The 16,965-nt window shown below is 37.9% G+C and overlaps 1 protein-coding gene across 1 annotated transcript in view; it reads left to right on the forward strand.

Annotated features, from left to right (window-relative positions):
• Sema3c (semaphorin 3C) overlaps positions 1-16,965 on the forward strand; it is a 148,571-nt gene that overhangs the window by 104,752 nt on the left and 26,854 nt on the right. The window contains exon 12 of the mRNA XM_021188608.2: positions 9,674-9,896. Within this exon, the coding sequence (XP_021044267.1) occupies positions 9,674-9,896 (223 nt within the window). The remainder of the gene's footprint in view (positions 1-9,673; positions 9,897-16,965) is intronic.

Consider the following 16,965-nt stretch of genomic DNA (forward strand, 5'->3'; position numbering starts at 1 on the left):
TCTGGCGAGGAAGGTGCCCAAATTTCTGGAGCCCGAAACAGGTTCTGTCCCAGAAGTTAGGTTGCTTCTGTCTGTCCCGAAGCTGTGTAGCTTCTGTGGTCCACACTCTCGCCAGAGCAGACTGGAGCCTAAGGGAACCGGAGCAAAGTTGGCTCTCCTGCCAGCTCAGGCCTTGAGACTCCTCCCGGGCGGGCACCCCTCCTCGGGCAGGAAAGGCAACAGATGACCAGAGCCAGATAAGGAGTCTGTCCCAGCAGCTGTGTCATTTCTGCAGGCCGCCCTCTCTCCGGCAGTGTACAGGCACTCCTCCCGGGCAGATACTCCTCCTTGGGAGGCAAAGGTGCCTGGTGACTGGAGCCAGAAAAGGGATCTTTCCCAGAAGCTGTATTGCTTCTGCAGGCCTTTATTTACATTTCAAATGCTATCCCAAAAGTTCCCTATACCCTCCCCCCACCCCTGCTCCCCTACCCACCTTCTAGTCTCCCACTTCTTGGCCCTGGCATTCCCCTGTGCTGGGTCATATAAAGTTTGCAAGACCAAGGGGCCTCTCTTCCCAGTGATGGTCGACTAGGCCATCTTCTGCTACATATGCAGCTAGAGACACGTGCTCTGAGGGTACTGGTTAGTTCATTCTAATGCCCTCTTTTGACCTTTGTGTGTTCCAAGTATGCACAGGATGAACATACATTCATATATGTGAAACACTCTCCCATAAAGTAAAATTAATAAATATTATAAAATGGTCTGGATGCAAGGCTCAGCAGTTAAGAGCATTTGTTGCTCTTGGAGGATACAGGTTTGTTCTCAGCACCTATATGCAGGTTCACAACCATCCATACCTCCACTTCCAGGAGCTCAATGCCCTCTTCTGAACTTCTCATGGACCAAGCACTCATGTGATGCACCTACATACATGCAGGCAAAAGACTGACCAATCTCATTAAATGAATAAATCTAATCAAATATCAAATATCTCAAATAACCTACCCTGTGCTTAAGTCTTAGAAAAGTAAGGCCAACACAAGTTCAAAAGTAGTAGGCAGTAAGAATAAGAGAGATCAAGGCACATTTGTTTGTTTGTTTGCTTGAGACAGGGTTTTTCTTTGTAGCCTTGACTCTCCTGCAACTCACTCTGTGTACCAAGCTGGCCTCCCAAGGGCCGGGATGAAAAGATGAGCCACTACCATGTATCTTCATGGCAGATACTAACCAAATATACATGTAAAGAACATGTACATCCAATCAATCAAGCACAATATTATCAATAGATACATGAGATTTACTGATCCATAGCTGAGCTAACAAGAAGAAAAGTAAAATTCAAAATAATAAAATTAGAGACTACTCCACGAAAATACACATAACTGTTAGGGAATACTGTTATATCCCAGAAATCTTGATAATCTAGGGGAACTTGATACATTATTAAACACATATGACCTGCTAGAGTTAAATCAAGAAAACACAAACAACAAGTAACAACACACAAGGAAACTGAAGCAGCAATAAAACCCTCCCTTCGAGGAGGGCCAGATGTGTTCACTGCTCCATTCTACAAAACTTTTATGGAAGAGCTGACAAGATTACTGATCAAGCTGTTTATAAAATTTTCAAAAAGGATGAAACACTACCAAAATTATTCCACTGAAGTAGTATTCGCTTGAAGGTAAAACCATATAAAGGCATAATGAAATTAATTAAAACCTATGAGCTGCTCTCTCTGATGTACACAGATAAAAATATTCTTTCCCCTGTTTTATTTATTCTTCTTTCATACAACACATTTGAACCACAGTTTCCCTTCCCTTCTCTCCTCTCTGTCTTCCCCCCACCTCAAGTCTCCCCCAGATCCATTGCTTCTCTCTTTCCCCTCTGGCCTCTAAGAATGTCAACTTAGCAAAGCATAACAAGCTACAATAAGACTAGATACAAACTCTCATATGAAGCCTGGATGAATCAAACCAGTAGGAATAGAAGGATTCTAAACGTAGTCAGAGAAATCCCCATTTCTACTGTTAGGAGTCCCAGAAAAAAAAAAAATAAATAAAATAAAATAAACCCAAGCTACACAACCACAGTATGTATGCAAAGGGTCTAGTCAGTTCTACTCAGGCTCCATGATTCCTGCTTCAGTCTCTGTGAGCCTCTGTGGGCCCTGCTTGGTTGAGTCTGCAGGCCTTGTTCTCATGGTGTCCTTGACCTGTCTGGCTCCTACAATCCTTCCTCCCACTCTTCCCTGTGGACATGAATGTTCTTAATAAAAGTCTTAAAAATCATATTTAAGATATGCATCTCACCAGGCTTTCTAAAGTGTTGGTTCACTTTATTTTTACAGCACAAAAGCGCAGTTTTATACTGTCGAGTCCTTTGTTTTCTGAATGTTTTAAGTTATTCTGTGAAGTTTTTAAATCATCCACTAAGATTAAAGAGACTCTATCTCCTGAAAATTAAAAAAAATAATAAAAAATAAAAATAAAAGACTTAGACGGAACACATTGATTTGTGTGTGTGTGTGTGTGTGTGTAGAAGAAATAACTTTTGGTTACTTTTGAAAATTATTAGAATGGCTATTGATCCCTAAAATTATTATACATAAAATACTGTAATTATCATGTCTAGCAACTAGCTTGATTCAATTCCCTTTGAAAATAGTGTCTCCTTGATGTTTACAGCTCAAAATAACCTGGGCAGAACACTGACTACCTGCTTCTAAAATGAAGGAAAACTATCAATAGATAGAGTCATCTCAGGGTACTTCAAGTCTGACAGTAGATCTGAAACAAAACTGACCTAGGAAGAGAGAAACGAGAAAAGGTTGAGAAAATTTTATAGGAGTAAAAATCTCTTTATTTCATTCAAATTACTTCATATATTTCCAGAAGCCTCACTAATAACTTATTCAAGGGTGAATCATAATCGTAAAATGGTTAGAATGTAGCCTAATTAAGTTTATACTTTAATACAAGAAAGTAAGAGGTGATAGTGATCTGGAATAGCTTCTCCAGGACGTGAACAGATAGTACAGGAGCAATGAGCTTGCAAACGCAATAAAACTCTATGCACCCCTTCCTGTTGCTTAAGTGAAACCCCCTTAAAGCATTTAAAAATTGAAAAAGGTACATTTATTAAACCGAGGGCTCAGAATTTCATGAACAATGTTCTGAGGGTGACTTGTTCCTTCTTCTCTCCCTAGAACTGATTTTTTTTTTTTTTTTTTTTTTTTTTTGTAGTATTTGTTTCTTTTTATCAACCAAAGACATCCAGGCAGTAACTTGAAATTAGCCAGGGTGGGAGATCTTCAAGCAGCTACACCAGCCTCAGTTCCCACTATGGCTCTTTACCCAGATGGCCCCTAAAAGCCACTTTGACATGGGTACAAGGCTTTGAGCATCACACAGAAAACCACTGTTGAAAAGCAATCGTTGTGTACACTGTGGGAAGAGATCAACCCTTCTCCACAAATAAACCAAGGCTAAATTAGAAAATTCTGCTAACAGTCTCATTTTTTTTTTTAAGCTCTTAAGAATAAGCATTTTCCTCCGTTCTAAAACAGTGTGGAATGAGCCAGGGATTAGTGACACACATCTGGAACAGACTCTGCAAAAAAGGGAGTAGTCAGTGCTTAAGACATGTTTCTATAATGTGGTTTCTTACATCTGGTATTGAGACCACAACAGCTCCTCTAAATCCAGAAATTGTCAGATGAGTGGTCCTTAGGGAATCAAAGGGGCAGGGTGGAGGAATGACCCCAAAACTCCTCCTAGAGAAGTATGCTTCCCTGAAGATCTGGTCACTCCACCCTGAGCCCAGCAAAACAGCATGAAGTCAGCTTTCTAACTCAGTTGCCAGTGGTGGCCTCAGCTCAGTGCTTCCTGCTTCTGTAGCCAGAAGATCTTTAGCCAAGTGAATTCAAACAGTCCTTTTCCTCTAGGGTCAAGAATGCTGTTCCTGTCTCTGAAGTCTTCCCAATGAGGGATCAACTGTGATTGCCATTCTTCATTTCTGCACACAGTAGTCAGGTTGCTGGGTCAACCTCATAAATATATAACTTTGTTTTTAAGTATAGGACACTGGCAGAAATCTTATACCCTCATTCTCGTGTTCCCTGTAGGTGTTTCCTTCAAAGCAGGGTGTGTAGCTGTGCTAGCAAATAGCCCAACCAGCAAGCGCAAGTTAAGTGCTGGGAAGGCTGCCAATTGTGTCATAATGTTTTTCCATAAGTATCTCAAGTTTGTGGAAGAAACAAGACACCTTTGGTATGTTGCAAAGGGCATCCAAAGACTTCAGACTCTCTGTGGCTGAGCTAATGCATTACATTATCCTGTTGCTGTGAGGATAAAGCTTCTGTAGACTCTTTGTATAACCTGTACATCCAGCTGAAACAGAACCAAATAATGTGTTCATTCTAAACTCCCATTTAGACATGTGTACCAGAACAGTTCCCTGAAGAGCACAGCCTGTTTGCTATACTTCAAGTCTCTTCACTGATCCTAGAAGTCCTATTTACCCATGATTCTAAATTTCTTTTCTTTTCTTTATTTTTGAGGTTATAATTTCAAAATTCTATCTTTCCTTTCCTTTACTCCCTCCAAGGCCTCCTTTGCTCTCTTTCAAATTCATGGCCTCTTTGTTGTTTCATGCTAGTTGGGCTGTTTGCTAGCACATAAAATTTATAAATTTTTAGTATTTATAACTGTGTGTGTACTCATAAATATTACCTGCTCAGTCCTATAATTTTACTTTTATATTTATTTTAGTGAGTGATGTGTGTGTGTGTGTGTGTGTGTGTGTGTGGTGTGTGTGTGTTTAGGCAAATAGGTAAGTAGGTAGGGTCAATTTTCAGCTTCTACAATGTAGGTCTTGGGAATGGAACTCAGGCCATAAACCTGCTGAACCCTCAGTGCCTCTGCAAATTGGTTTTAAAAATACTGACTCATTCATGTTTATGACAATTGGTCCTGGACCATGATCTGTCATTTATATTTTATGTATGTCTCCAGCCATTACTATGTTGTCAAAAAGCTGTTTTTCTTCTTTAGTAGTGTGCTTATATCTGTAAAGCCATAATCTCTTGTTCTAATGTTCACTACAGGACTCATCAAATGGCATTTAGAAAAAAATAAATATTCAAAGAATGTTCATATATGCAGTAGTCTAGAACTGCATTGGAACTGATGGACCTCCATCACAGATCTGAGGAGGAGACCATGGGAGGATTAGTGGCAGGGGTGCTATATCCACCTGAGTGTAACCCAGGAGTTAGGGATGAAACTGTTAATGCTCTCATTTACATGACAATCCTTGTTTTCACCTTCTCCCTTGGCATTTCATCATTAGTCAAAATGTCTCAGAAACTGGTATTTACCTCTGCTTCAAAATAGGATAGAATAACCAGGAAAACAACACTTGAGTTTATCTAAAATTACTTAATACTAATATGTATGATAAAATTAACCTACAGAATGAGGCTGTTTTATGATAATGCTTGTTGATTCTGCTATCATTTTCTTTTTGTATTCGCATCATTTCTACCCCTTTGCCCCTTGCATATTCTCCCTTACCACAACGTTCTCAAACACATGACTTTTTTTAATTATTATTGTTTCTATTATTATTGTTGCTCACACACAAACTAATGTACTTTAGAGATGACTACATGGGATTGACTAGCCTAGTAGGTTCAGGTCTGACTCTACCCTGCCTCCTTCATCTAGTGGTAAGTTCTTGTGAAATTCCCCACATTCATATTGGCATGTCATCTGGTATACATTATGCAGGTCTTGTTTATGGAATCAAATTATTGAGATCTCATAGGATCAGCTTTCCTGTCATGTTTGGGGAACACTAGCCAGAAACAGGTGTCTTCAGCCTCTTACTCTTATAAATCTATTACCCTTTCCTATTTGGGGCTATTCTATCCTTAGACGGAGGGTTATATAATAGACATAGCTGGGATTGGGTACCCTCCAGTCACCTACTCTTTACATTTTGACCATTTATGAGTCTCTGTAATGTCCATCTGCTTAGAAAATCTTCATGGATGATAACTATATTTATCTGTAGATATAAAGATAGAAATTTGCAATGCCATTAAAAATTCTATTGCTATAGGAGAATATCAAAGTAGGAGATTCTCCCCTAGAGTCTATGATCCCTCCAGCCACAGGCAGTTGGGTAAATACAAAGTACAATAATAATTCCAATTTAATTTACAGACCCTTAGTTCTGATCAGATAGTTAAAACTGGGTACCTATCTATAATCCTGAACAACAATCAACTCTGAAAAAGATTCCTGTGTGCAATTGAACTGTTGAAATTTCTTGAAGATAACTCACAATATTTCAAGGTACCTATGTACATACTTACCTGTACCTGAAGATGATAAAAACATTATTTTACACTAAATATTTGGCAGTATTTCACTGAAGACATGCCCCAGTGCAGATAGAGTTTGAGAGGAGGAAGACAGCTTTTTATCTTGTCACCATTTCTACAACTCCATTTGCCTTGGCTGCTAATCGTATGGCATGAAGCAGAGGAATGATTCATATCAGAATTGCTTCTTTTCTAAATCTGAAAATGATGTCATACTAGGGGAGTCTTATTTCTAAGGGAGGAGTGCATTGTGCATCCATAGCAAAAGTAGGAGAAGATGAGCCACCGATTATAAAAATGTAAAGATCAATGATTAGGGGCTGGCAAGATGGCTGAGCAGGTAAAGAAAATTGTCTTGCAAACTTTATCACCTAAATTTGATTCCTGGCACCTATGTAAAGTAGAAACAGAGAGCTGACTCTGCAATGTTATCCTTCCAACACACACACACACACACACACACACACACACACACACACACACATCACCACCACCACCAAAATCAATATCAACAACAATAATAAAGCATATAACAATAAAAATAGTTTTTGAAAACTATTGATTTCTGTTACCTGTTTAACCAGCCTGATTTTGAGCAACCTTAACAAAGCTTTCATTACGATCTTTATTTTTAAGTAAAAGTTCTAAGTAGGATACTGATAATTTAATAAAGTCATCACTTTCATGTGTATAACAATTAGTGAAAAAGGAGCCAAATATTTTAAAGAAAGCAAGAAAGGACATAGGGGAGAGTGTGGAAGGAGGAAAGAGAGAGGCATAAAATAGGTAATTATAGCATAATTTCAAAGAACAAAAGAAAGAATTATTAAAGGAAATCATAAATCAAACTAACAATTGGAAGTTGTACAAAATGCCAAGCGATGTGTGTTAACGGTGGAGGTTTTACAGTGTTCCAGCAAGAGTTCCTACAAACGCTTAGGAAGGTGGCACAACTCAGCAAGCTGTAATTAGTGGTGTCTTCTGCGTGTCTGGAGCTGCAGAAATTACCCTTGCATTGTTCTTTCCATAGTTCCATTCAGTGGTCATCATATTGCCCTTTTTCCGCTTTGTGTGAAGAATGAGGGCTGAAAACAGCAAAACCCATACTTTGAAGAAGAATGGAACACAACTGTCAGCTCAGAACAACCTCAACTTAAATTCTTTGTCCGCATTTGGCCTTCATTTTAGGAAATTTAGAGACAGGAATATTGAAACATTTTTTTTCTTGTAATGAAAACATATTCCCAGATCATGGGAATATTCAGGGACAGGCTGACTTTTATTATTGATTTCATGAATCTTTTCATTGTTCCCGTTGATTTTCTCTAAAAACAGAACGTGTGTGAGTGTGTGCATGCTTCTCTGTGTGTGTGTATGTGTCTCTGTGTGTGTGTGTGTGTGTGTGTGTGTGTGTGTCTGTGTGTCTGTGTGTCTGTGTGTCTGTGTGTCTGTATGTGTATCCTATAAAAAGTTTTGGTTAAGTTGATTGATCTTGATCTAAAGTTTCTTGATGGTAATGGGTTTGTATTTGAATTCTGCTGGCAGACTTGTGTGAATGTTTGCCTGTCGTGCTGACACAAAGACACTGGCATCATTGGCCAGTTAATGCAAAGGTTTAGCCCAGAAGATGGCAAATCTTGCTTGGTTTCCTGTGTTGTTCCTCTTTCATAACTAAATCAGCAGTAAAGATTTGACAGATTATGCATAAAACTCCCCATTTCTGCCTTCTGTTAAAATCTAGCAGTGTTCGTCCTATGTACCTGATAGAAGTAAACAGTTCATTTTAAGGGTTGCTGTCAGCTTTGAGTGAGGCGTAACGTCCTAAAGGGTCACAGTCCTTATAGCATATCACAGTTACCAAGATGCTAAGAGCAGCAGTTTTGTAGAACCTCCTTAAATATTAAGTAAAAACTACAGCAGAGATAATTTATTTCAATAGAAATATAAAACCCAACTTTATTTCTGAAGATATGTTATGAAGTATTTAGTATACTTAAGCACATGTCCTTTGTACAAGTCAGTGTATTGTATTTGACAATTTGGCTCACAGGACCTAATACTTGGATGCTATTAGTTACTGTGTTCGAACTTCCAGCTTCAGCAGTTCCATTTTACCTGAACATTGGGTCCTGGCTAACAATGGAAACTTCTTCCTCTGAAGCCATTGTTGGGCCACCTTACAGAACTGTGCAACCTTCCCAGTTGTCCATGTTTTTAATATCATTACTGCTTCTGCCCATGAAAACTTGAGGCTCTTCTGGATAGAAGGGAATCTTCCATTTTATCAGGTCCTTATACCAAGATTGCAGGCACCATCATCTAATGAACACAACGACATTTATCAGACAATAGTTGTATTGCCAATTTTGTTATATGCCAATATACTAAACAAGATTGACAGATCTAATGCCCACTGACACAGCTTACAATCCAGACAACAAACATGCAAAAATGATTAAAGCAATCAATATGTAAGCAATTTCATAAAGGGTTGTGAGGGGGAAATCCAGCTAAGGAGACAGAGGAGAGATGAACAGGAGCTAGTTCCATAGATGTGCTCACCCTGGAAGAAGACTGGGCCTAGGCTGGAGCAGAAGCTGTGAGGTAGACAACTGTGGGTGCCAAGATCTAAAGAGAATTGCACCTGACATTCTGGGATAGCACTAGCTACAGAGGCAACCTGGATTCAGTGTAGAGAGGAGATGGCAAGCCATTCTAAGCTATTGGTGTTTTGCTTTAAAGCCAATAGACATGGTGGAATGCTCTTCCAGAATAAGTTATCAGATCTCACCCCCAACACTGAGCTCAGCTCCAACTTCAAGATCTCTCTAGGGAAGGGAGATCATCTAGAAAGAGACTCTTTTGCATCAGCATTCCAATTAAATATGACAATGGCAATCTAATTTATTTTTATATGATCGCAGCACTAGGTTGTGTCCACAGGTGTTCTTGCCAACAATAAACTTCCATGTACAAAATAAGAAATAGAGCAATGACTGCTGAAAGGAGTAAAAAGCTAGGGCATATTCAAGGGTGCATCACCTCCTCTGTACAAATGCTCTGGCACAAGGAGACAAAAATTATTCAGTTACTTAAGGAAATGCATGTCATATAGTAACTTTCTACGGATAGTGGTTTCTCTGTCTCTAAGATCAGACTCTTGTTCTTCTCAGTGGATCTTCAATGTGCTTTGAACATGTCAAGTTGACTTTTTAAGTGTTTTGGAAATGATTATCATTATGACAAAGGGATGCTTTTTATTAATTTATTTCTTTTCTTTATTATTGCTTTTTTCAGTGCCCAGGAGGGGCCTTTACACCCAATATGAGAACCACCAAGGACTTCCCAGATGACGTTGTCACTTTTATTCGGAACCACCCTCTCATGTACAATTCCATCTACCCCATCCACAGAAGGCCTCTGATCGTCCGCATAGGCACTGACTACAAGTACACAAAGATAGCTGTGGACCGTGTGAATGCTGCTGATGGACGATATCATGTTCTGTTTCTGGGCACAGGTAGGCGTTTAAGCTCATGTTATACTGTAAAAGACTATGCAGTAATTTAGATGAAAAGGTAAGACCAAATTATTAAAACTAAAAGGATATCAATGTTTCCTTTTGTTTGGTCTTTAGTGAGGGATTTAGTCTCTACCTGCCTCCTTTTCTACAACTGTAAAAGGAGTTAATAAATTACTTATGAGGCTGTGACAAACAACTGAAGTTCATATACTCAAAACATCCAAAATAGTTTCTTAGCTATATTAAAGTGAAAAATAAACACAAAGAGGGGTAATTAGGGGCCAGAAGGGAGTTTTAAATATGATAGTATCCTTCTGAATGGAGCAGAATCTGTGACTTCTTAATAAAGACTTGGAATCATTTTCCAAAATGATAATGATAGACAAGACATTCTCAGTAACCCTGGTAAGATGAGTGAAGTATAGACAGATATTTGGAAAATATTAAAGACATTTGGAAAATATTGTGGCTTCTGTGTTAATAGAGCCAGCATCCTAAATTTTCAAGTTTTTTAACGAGATATTCAACAAAAATAGTCTTATTTACAAAAACTTTCCTTACTGGGGACGATGAGTTATAAGTGTTTTATAGCATTAGTTCTCACAGTGTGGTCCTCAGACTAGCAAGATCAATATCACCCAGACCTTGTTAGAAGTACATCTGTAGGCTCTCTGCCAAGAATGGCAGATATGAAACGCAGCCATCTGTGCTTAAGCAAGCCCTTCTGGTGTTTCTAATGCACATTATGTTTGCAAAGCACTAGATTGGAGAAAGTAGCCTTCTCCTGATGGTTAGAGAAGATTACAAATTCCATGCCTGCCTGATTCCATTTACACAAAGTCTCTGAGGTTCCTCCATATTGTCTAAACAGCAGGATCTCACACACTTTCTGCTCTGGAGGCAGCAATACAGATCTATCTCATCAGTTGTCTTTCTAGAATGTAAAAACAACTCTATGAAGTACGCAGTGTGTCTTCTAATTAAGGAAACAGACATAAAACATGCCTGTGAAAGTCACAGTAAAATGTGGTGGTTGTGAAGCATGTAGTCTGAGTTGAAGGAGTCATGCTAAGATTTCAACCAACTTCAAAAATGTGGTAACTTTTTCTTGGCTAAATGCTTTTCTTATGAAGTTCTTATTTTATCCCTTCTTATGACTAAAACCCTGGATCTGAATCTTCCATTCACACATAATTTTTGTTTGAAATCCTAGAGACAGAGAATCTTCTAAAATGTATTCTTTGGCACGCCTTAAAGAATCTGGATGATTGCTGGTCCTGCTTTGCTTCCGTGGCTTCTGACGCATAAAATCCTTCCTTCCTAATCTAATCATTCGTTATCTCTTGTCTATCCTGCCATCTCTAGGACCTTTGCTGTCCATTATCATCTCAATCCCTAGATCCAATTATTTCATCCTACACCAATTTTGGCTTAGGAAACTTCTTCCCACACACAAAGCACTAGTGAGTATTCTCCCCACTGCCACTGCTATTTCACTACAGACTTCTTGAATGTTCTCACGCTCTGACCACTAAGATACCTCCCTGCCCTTGCATTTCAGAATCTATCCTTGTCTGTTGCTTCATCCATGGGGCATATAATTCTTGTCCTCGTTCTTCTTGTACGTTGGTGTATCTGGAGGTTCTTTCTATGTCTTCTTATTCTTATATATTCTTTGACCACATTTAATTATGTATCATGAGCAAACAAATTTTAAATGTATGTCAGTAATCCTTAGCAAGTGAATGGATGAATGATGATTTCAAATTCTGTGATGCAAACTCAGTTTATACTCTTCCAAGACTTTCTAACTAATGCTTGATGTGCGCCCCCATATTGCATTCTCTAGGGCATGTCGTTCTCATGCTTTGAATTCTTTGTAACCTGTAATTTCTCTATAGGCATATCACAAGCGTTTGAGTATGTCCACTCTTACCCAGGCAATAAAATGAATTCGTGCATGCTTTCAGAAGACAATATTCACTTACATATACATATGGTCTTATACATGATTACTAAATTAACACAAAGAGCTTTCTTTAGAACGACAAAATATTCAAGGTGGAATTTTCATGAAAAAAAAAAAAAACTACATTTCTCGACAGTGCCATTTTAGAGTCCCACTTCTCTCCGTGTCTGTTAATTAGATGATTGTCGCCTGTTTGCTTCTTTTGAAACCTGTTTAGAAGGTGATTGTTGATGTCATCATGGGATTGCTTTCTTGTGAAAATCTGCATAATAAACGTAGATTTCATGGGTGGAATTTTCAAGTCTTTTGAGACTGTTCAGCAGTGTTTCTTTACATAGAAGAGAGCAAGAAGCATCCTGCAAAGATGCTTTGGCTTTTCTTCCCACATACGTCAAAGACTTTTTATGTGTGTATCTAAACACGTGTGTCATTTCAGAAATTGTGTTTGGGCATATGCTTTTAATTATAGTGGAGACTTCCCTAATGATTGCTTACAAAGCCTCAGGAGTGTCTTGAGAACTCTGTCCAAGGAGGAGAGTGCATGTTGTGGCAAGGCCTCTGCCCACAGCACCATTCTGGAAAGATGCTCACTGTCTTAACCACTGACCATTACTTATGTTGACCAACCAGAGAACACTGTAATTTTTGGACAAATGTTTCAACAGTTATGAAGCTGGGATAAATAGTACACTGATCTGAAATGACATTTCTTTTAAAAATATTTCTTTGTATATATCATCAGAGAGCCAGTTAACCTTTTCTGAAATGGCTTTTGAGAAAACCACTTAATCATTGTCCTAAGCATAACTAATTCTGTATGTAAGTAGGGGGAAGTCAAGTTCTTTGGATGGTGCCAATTTTTTTAAAGTAAAGGAGAGTATTTCCATTGTCATAAATGAATATGGTACAGCGATTACGGTGACAATAAGGAAAGCTATTATCATGGTTCCCCTTATACTCTGCTATCTTGAGACCTTCAGGGGGATTCAATGAAAGTTTCTGTTATCAAGAGAGTTTCCATAGAGAAAACCAATGTGAAAGGTCATTGGTATTCAAATAGGATAGTATGTAATTATGTAAGTGTACCCAGTATGAGCATTATGAATGACACTGTAGCTCACAGAACCTCCAATTTGGCCGTGTGGACTCAAACCCTGATTATTATTTAACTCATTATCATTATAGAATTTAGCTGAGTCTTGGATGCTGATAATTAAACTTCATCATCAGACTGTCAGGTTAAATTATCAGGCTATGGCTCATGACCCAACGTGCAAAAATTAAAATTAAATTTTCCTTTGTGTGTCATGAAGCAAAGTAATTAAATAAAAGGAGAAAGAAGAGTGACAGAGAGGATAAGAGAAGAGAATCAGCGGGGTTGGAGATAGGTTACAGACAGCAAAGCCTATAGAGATTCATTGGTCTTTTACAGAAAAAAGATTACCTTCCCTTATTTGGGTTGATAAACATAGAATTTCATAAAATTAATCTTAGAAAAGTATTTTCTAATCCCTGGAGACTATATAGACATTCACGTTTCCCCAAATAAAATTTCTTCTGTGGAAAATTGCATTGCATGCTACTTTAGTAAAGTTTTAAGTTGAATGTACTTAATTATTTTCTAAAAATTCTTGCTAATAACTTTAAAGAAATTTAGTGTGTGTGTGTGTGTAAGTAAAATCAACAATTTGTTTTATTCCTTAATATTCAATTTCCTTTTTAAAAAATCTTAGCCTTTAGGAAGGTTGGTAAATGCTATCATGGGATTAATAATTCTCCTTTAACTTTGCCACCTACCACTAGCATCCAGATCACTGGCCCAGAGCAGACTTTATTACACAGTCAAGAGATTTTAGGTTGTTTTCCTTTTGCTTCTGGAGTTATGAAAATATTTAAGTGTCTGGGCCAGGTTCAGATACATTCTGTCAAGTTTCCATTCTTAGCACTACACGTGAATCAGGATGTGATCTTTGATGAAAGGGTTAGTGTTCTTGTGAATGGTGTCAAAGATTTAGGATGATTTAACAGCATTGTGGGATTTTTTAGGGTAGGATCATTGTGAGTGGTCCTCCACCACAACTCCTATATGGAATATACCATTTCATGCTTCTTATTAGCTTCCGTTTAGCTGGATGAGTACTGAGTTGGAATGCTGGCTCCAGGAAGTCTTCTTAGTAGGCAGAGTTTTGAAGTGTGTGCCACATGTGTGACCAGAGCCTGAAAATGCCTGCCTGGCAACACTGCAGAAGAACTGCTTTCTTTATAACTAGAGGTGTTGGCAGTCGCTGCTCTTGAAATGGCATTCTGAATGAGCTGCTGTGCCAGGAAGACTGAGTTTTAGGGAACTCTCAGAAATACTCGTGTAAAATTTGATAGCTGTAGAAATGTGTTTGCGTTGAGAACAACCTACCATCAATTGAGAATAACACATGAAAATACTCCAAGGATGATGTACACATTTCTCTGTCATTGTGGAGCGGAGGACACGTCTCTTTAAAATCAGTGGACTTTTATAATAATGAGGGTTACTGCTTGTCAAAGTGGATCTCCAGAGAGTAATCAGGTCATACTTGGAAACACTCACACATACTCATGAAGGCCTATATGCATGCACACACACTCATGTCATACATACATACACAAGAAATCTATTTAAGATAATAAATTATTCTATGAGATGATATATTTATAATCATTGAAAATAATTATTTCAAATACAGCATATCTTCCTATAAGCCATTCTGTGGAAGTGAATTCTTTGTAAGGTAGAAAACGTCTCATAGGTTATCTAGACTGTCAAAAATATGCACTGATTACAATTGTGTTAAGTAAATAAATTAATACTAACATTTCTGAGATATCTTAGTATTACAATGATGGTTGCTTTTCCCAGGTACATGAATAATTTTATTTAATCATCATAAATTTTCTCTGAGGAACTATAAGAATATAGGCTCCATTGAGCTGGAAAGATAACTTGGCCCTTAAAGGCTAGTCTCATAACCAAAACCTGAAGATAGACTTTGTGGTTTCAGGTGACTTGATTTGGTATATTTATTATTGAAAACCAAGTTCCTGGACTGATATATCAGGAAGAGTAGCCGCCTTATAGGAATTGCTTTGGTGAGTGAGAAAATGAGTTTTGTGTATTATCCAGCATTGGGTCAGACATCATTCTAGGTCATGTAAAATTATTTCTGTATTGGCTACAACAAATTCAGAATATAAATACCTGGTGACTAATTTCACATTCTAGACATTTATCTTCAAGATTCTATTTTATTTAGCATAGACTATTTACATTTCTCTTTTACTAAAGTTAATTTGATTTTCATTTTCTAATTTGACTTCAAACAACACGTTTTACCCACACTTGCCAAATTGATATTGCTGATGAGTTAACAGAACACTGGCCATGGCATTCCTTTGTGCGAACAATATCACACACTTAACCTCATCTAAATATTGTCACCAGGCCCTACATATGAGCCAGGTGTACCTAACAAGGCAAGAAAGAAGACAAAGACACACTTTTCAATGAAGCAGACTGGATTTTTGTGTGTAAATTAACTGTGCTAAAATTTAACCTGTAAATATAATAGATTCTTGTCTGCTATATTCCATTTTGACATGAAGGTATACACTTTTTGACAGGGTAACATAGAACTTCACCTGAGGTTTTGGGATATTACTACATTTATTTGAGATTATGCCTGTATTCAAAATGTTTCAAACATTTGACCAAACACATAGGCAAACCTGCCAAGTTTCTTTTTGGTTCACTTGGATGGATTCTGTGCATGGGTTGATGTATTTGAAAGGGTTCTGAGTATGTAAGAGCATAGAACTCTCAGTGAGAGATGGAATGATTTGCTCTGTTTTCTACTTAATCACTGATATTGTCTAGCTGGTTTGAGGACAACTAGAGTCAAACTTCATCACCGTTGCCTCTGTCTAGTCCTGCTCATGTAGGAACATCAGTGTGTTTTAAGCCTTCAGATGTTGATTTATGAAGTCTGTTGTCTGTGTGTCAGGCATAAATCACCATGCTAGGTTTTTCTTCTTGCAGTACTTTCAGCTTCCTGGGGACAGCCCTCGAAGTCCTTGTCCTAGAAGAAATGCCCAGCAACCTGGACCTCCTGTAACTCCCCATAGGCCTGTGGTTGTCTGTCATGATGGGTGTTTGTGTGGGAATCATGTCTGGCAAAAACAAAATGATTGCTCCTGGGAATGTTTAAATTTTAGAGAATTGGAGGAAATGCTTTTAGAATGCAGTGGACACAAAAATAGAAAGGTTTTAACACAGAACTTCTGAGCTAAGTGTATGCAACTAAAATTGTATGTTTTACTTTTCAAATGTGCATGCTTATATTTCTTTTCCACTCATGTAGTTGCAGAATATTGAACACCCAACTATCTCTTCCTCAAAGGTCAAACTGGAGATAATGGCACTTAATCAGCAAAGGGTTTCCCAGGTGTGTTTAATGTTTCTGACCTTGAGAAGGGGGACATTTGTGCAAACAGTGTGGGTGTGCTCAACACAAACTTGTGTCTCAGAGAGAGAGAGAGAGAGAGAGAGAGAGAGAGAGAGAGAGAGAGAGAGAGAGAGAGAGAAACAAAGAAACAGTAATTGCCCTTGACTATAGTAAAAAAGATGGAAGGCATTGGAACCAATGTCAAAAATGTAACCCTGATAGCCCTGGAGATGGAAGAGAGCAATCATGTATGGAGGAATATAGAAGTCTCTAAACAATTGTAAAACACAGGAAACCAGTTCTCCCTAGAACATAGAGAATATAATGCTGAAAATATTTATTTTGGCATACTGAGATCAATGTTGAATTTCTGGTAACCATAATACTAAGAGGAGCAATGTGTGCTATTCAAAAACACTAAATTGCTAATAATTGTTTATGTAGCAATTAAAAACTAATTCAATCAGCTTTTGAATTCTAGCTTATTTCATTAAATATAAACAACTTTAAAATAATGATTAATCAAATATTCTGTTTTTAAACTCTGAAAGGAAAGCCAGCACTGACAAATGCATAAAGATAATATCATATTTCAATTTAAGCTTCTTTTTAAATTTCTGAG

Source organism: Mus pahari, chromosome 2, assembly GCF_900095145.1.
Source record: "Mus pahari chromosome 2, PAHARI_EIJ_v1.1, whole genome shotgun sequence".
Lineage (NCBI taxonomy): Eukaryota > Metazoa > Chordata > Mammalia > Rodentia > Muridae > Mus > Mus pahari.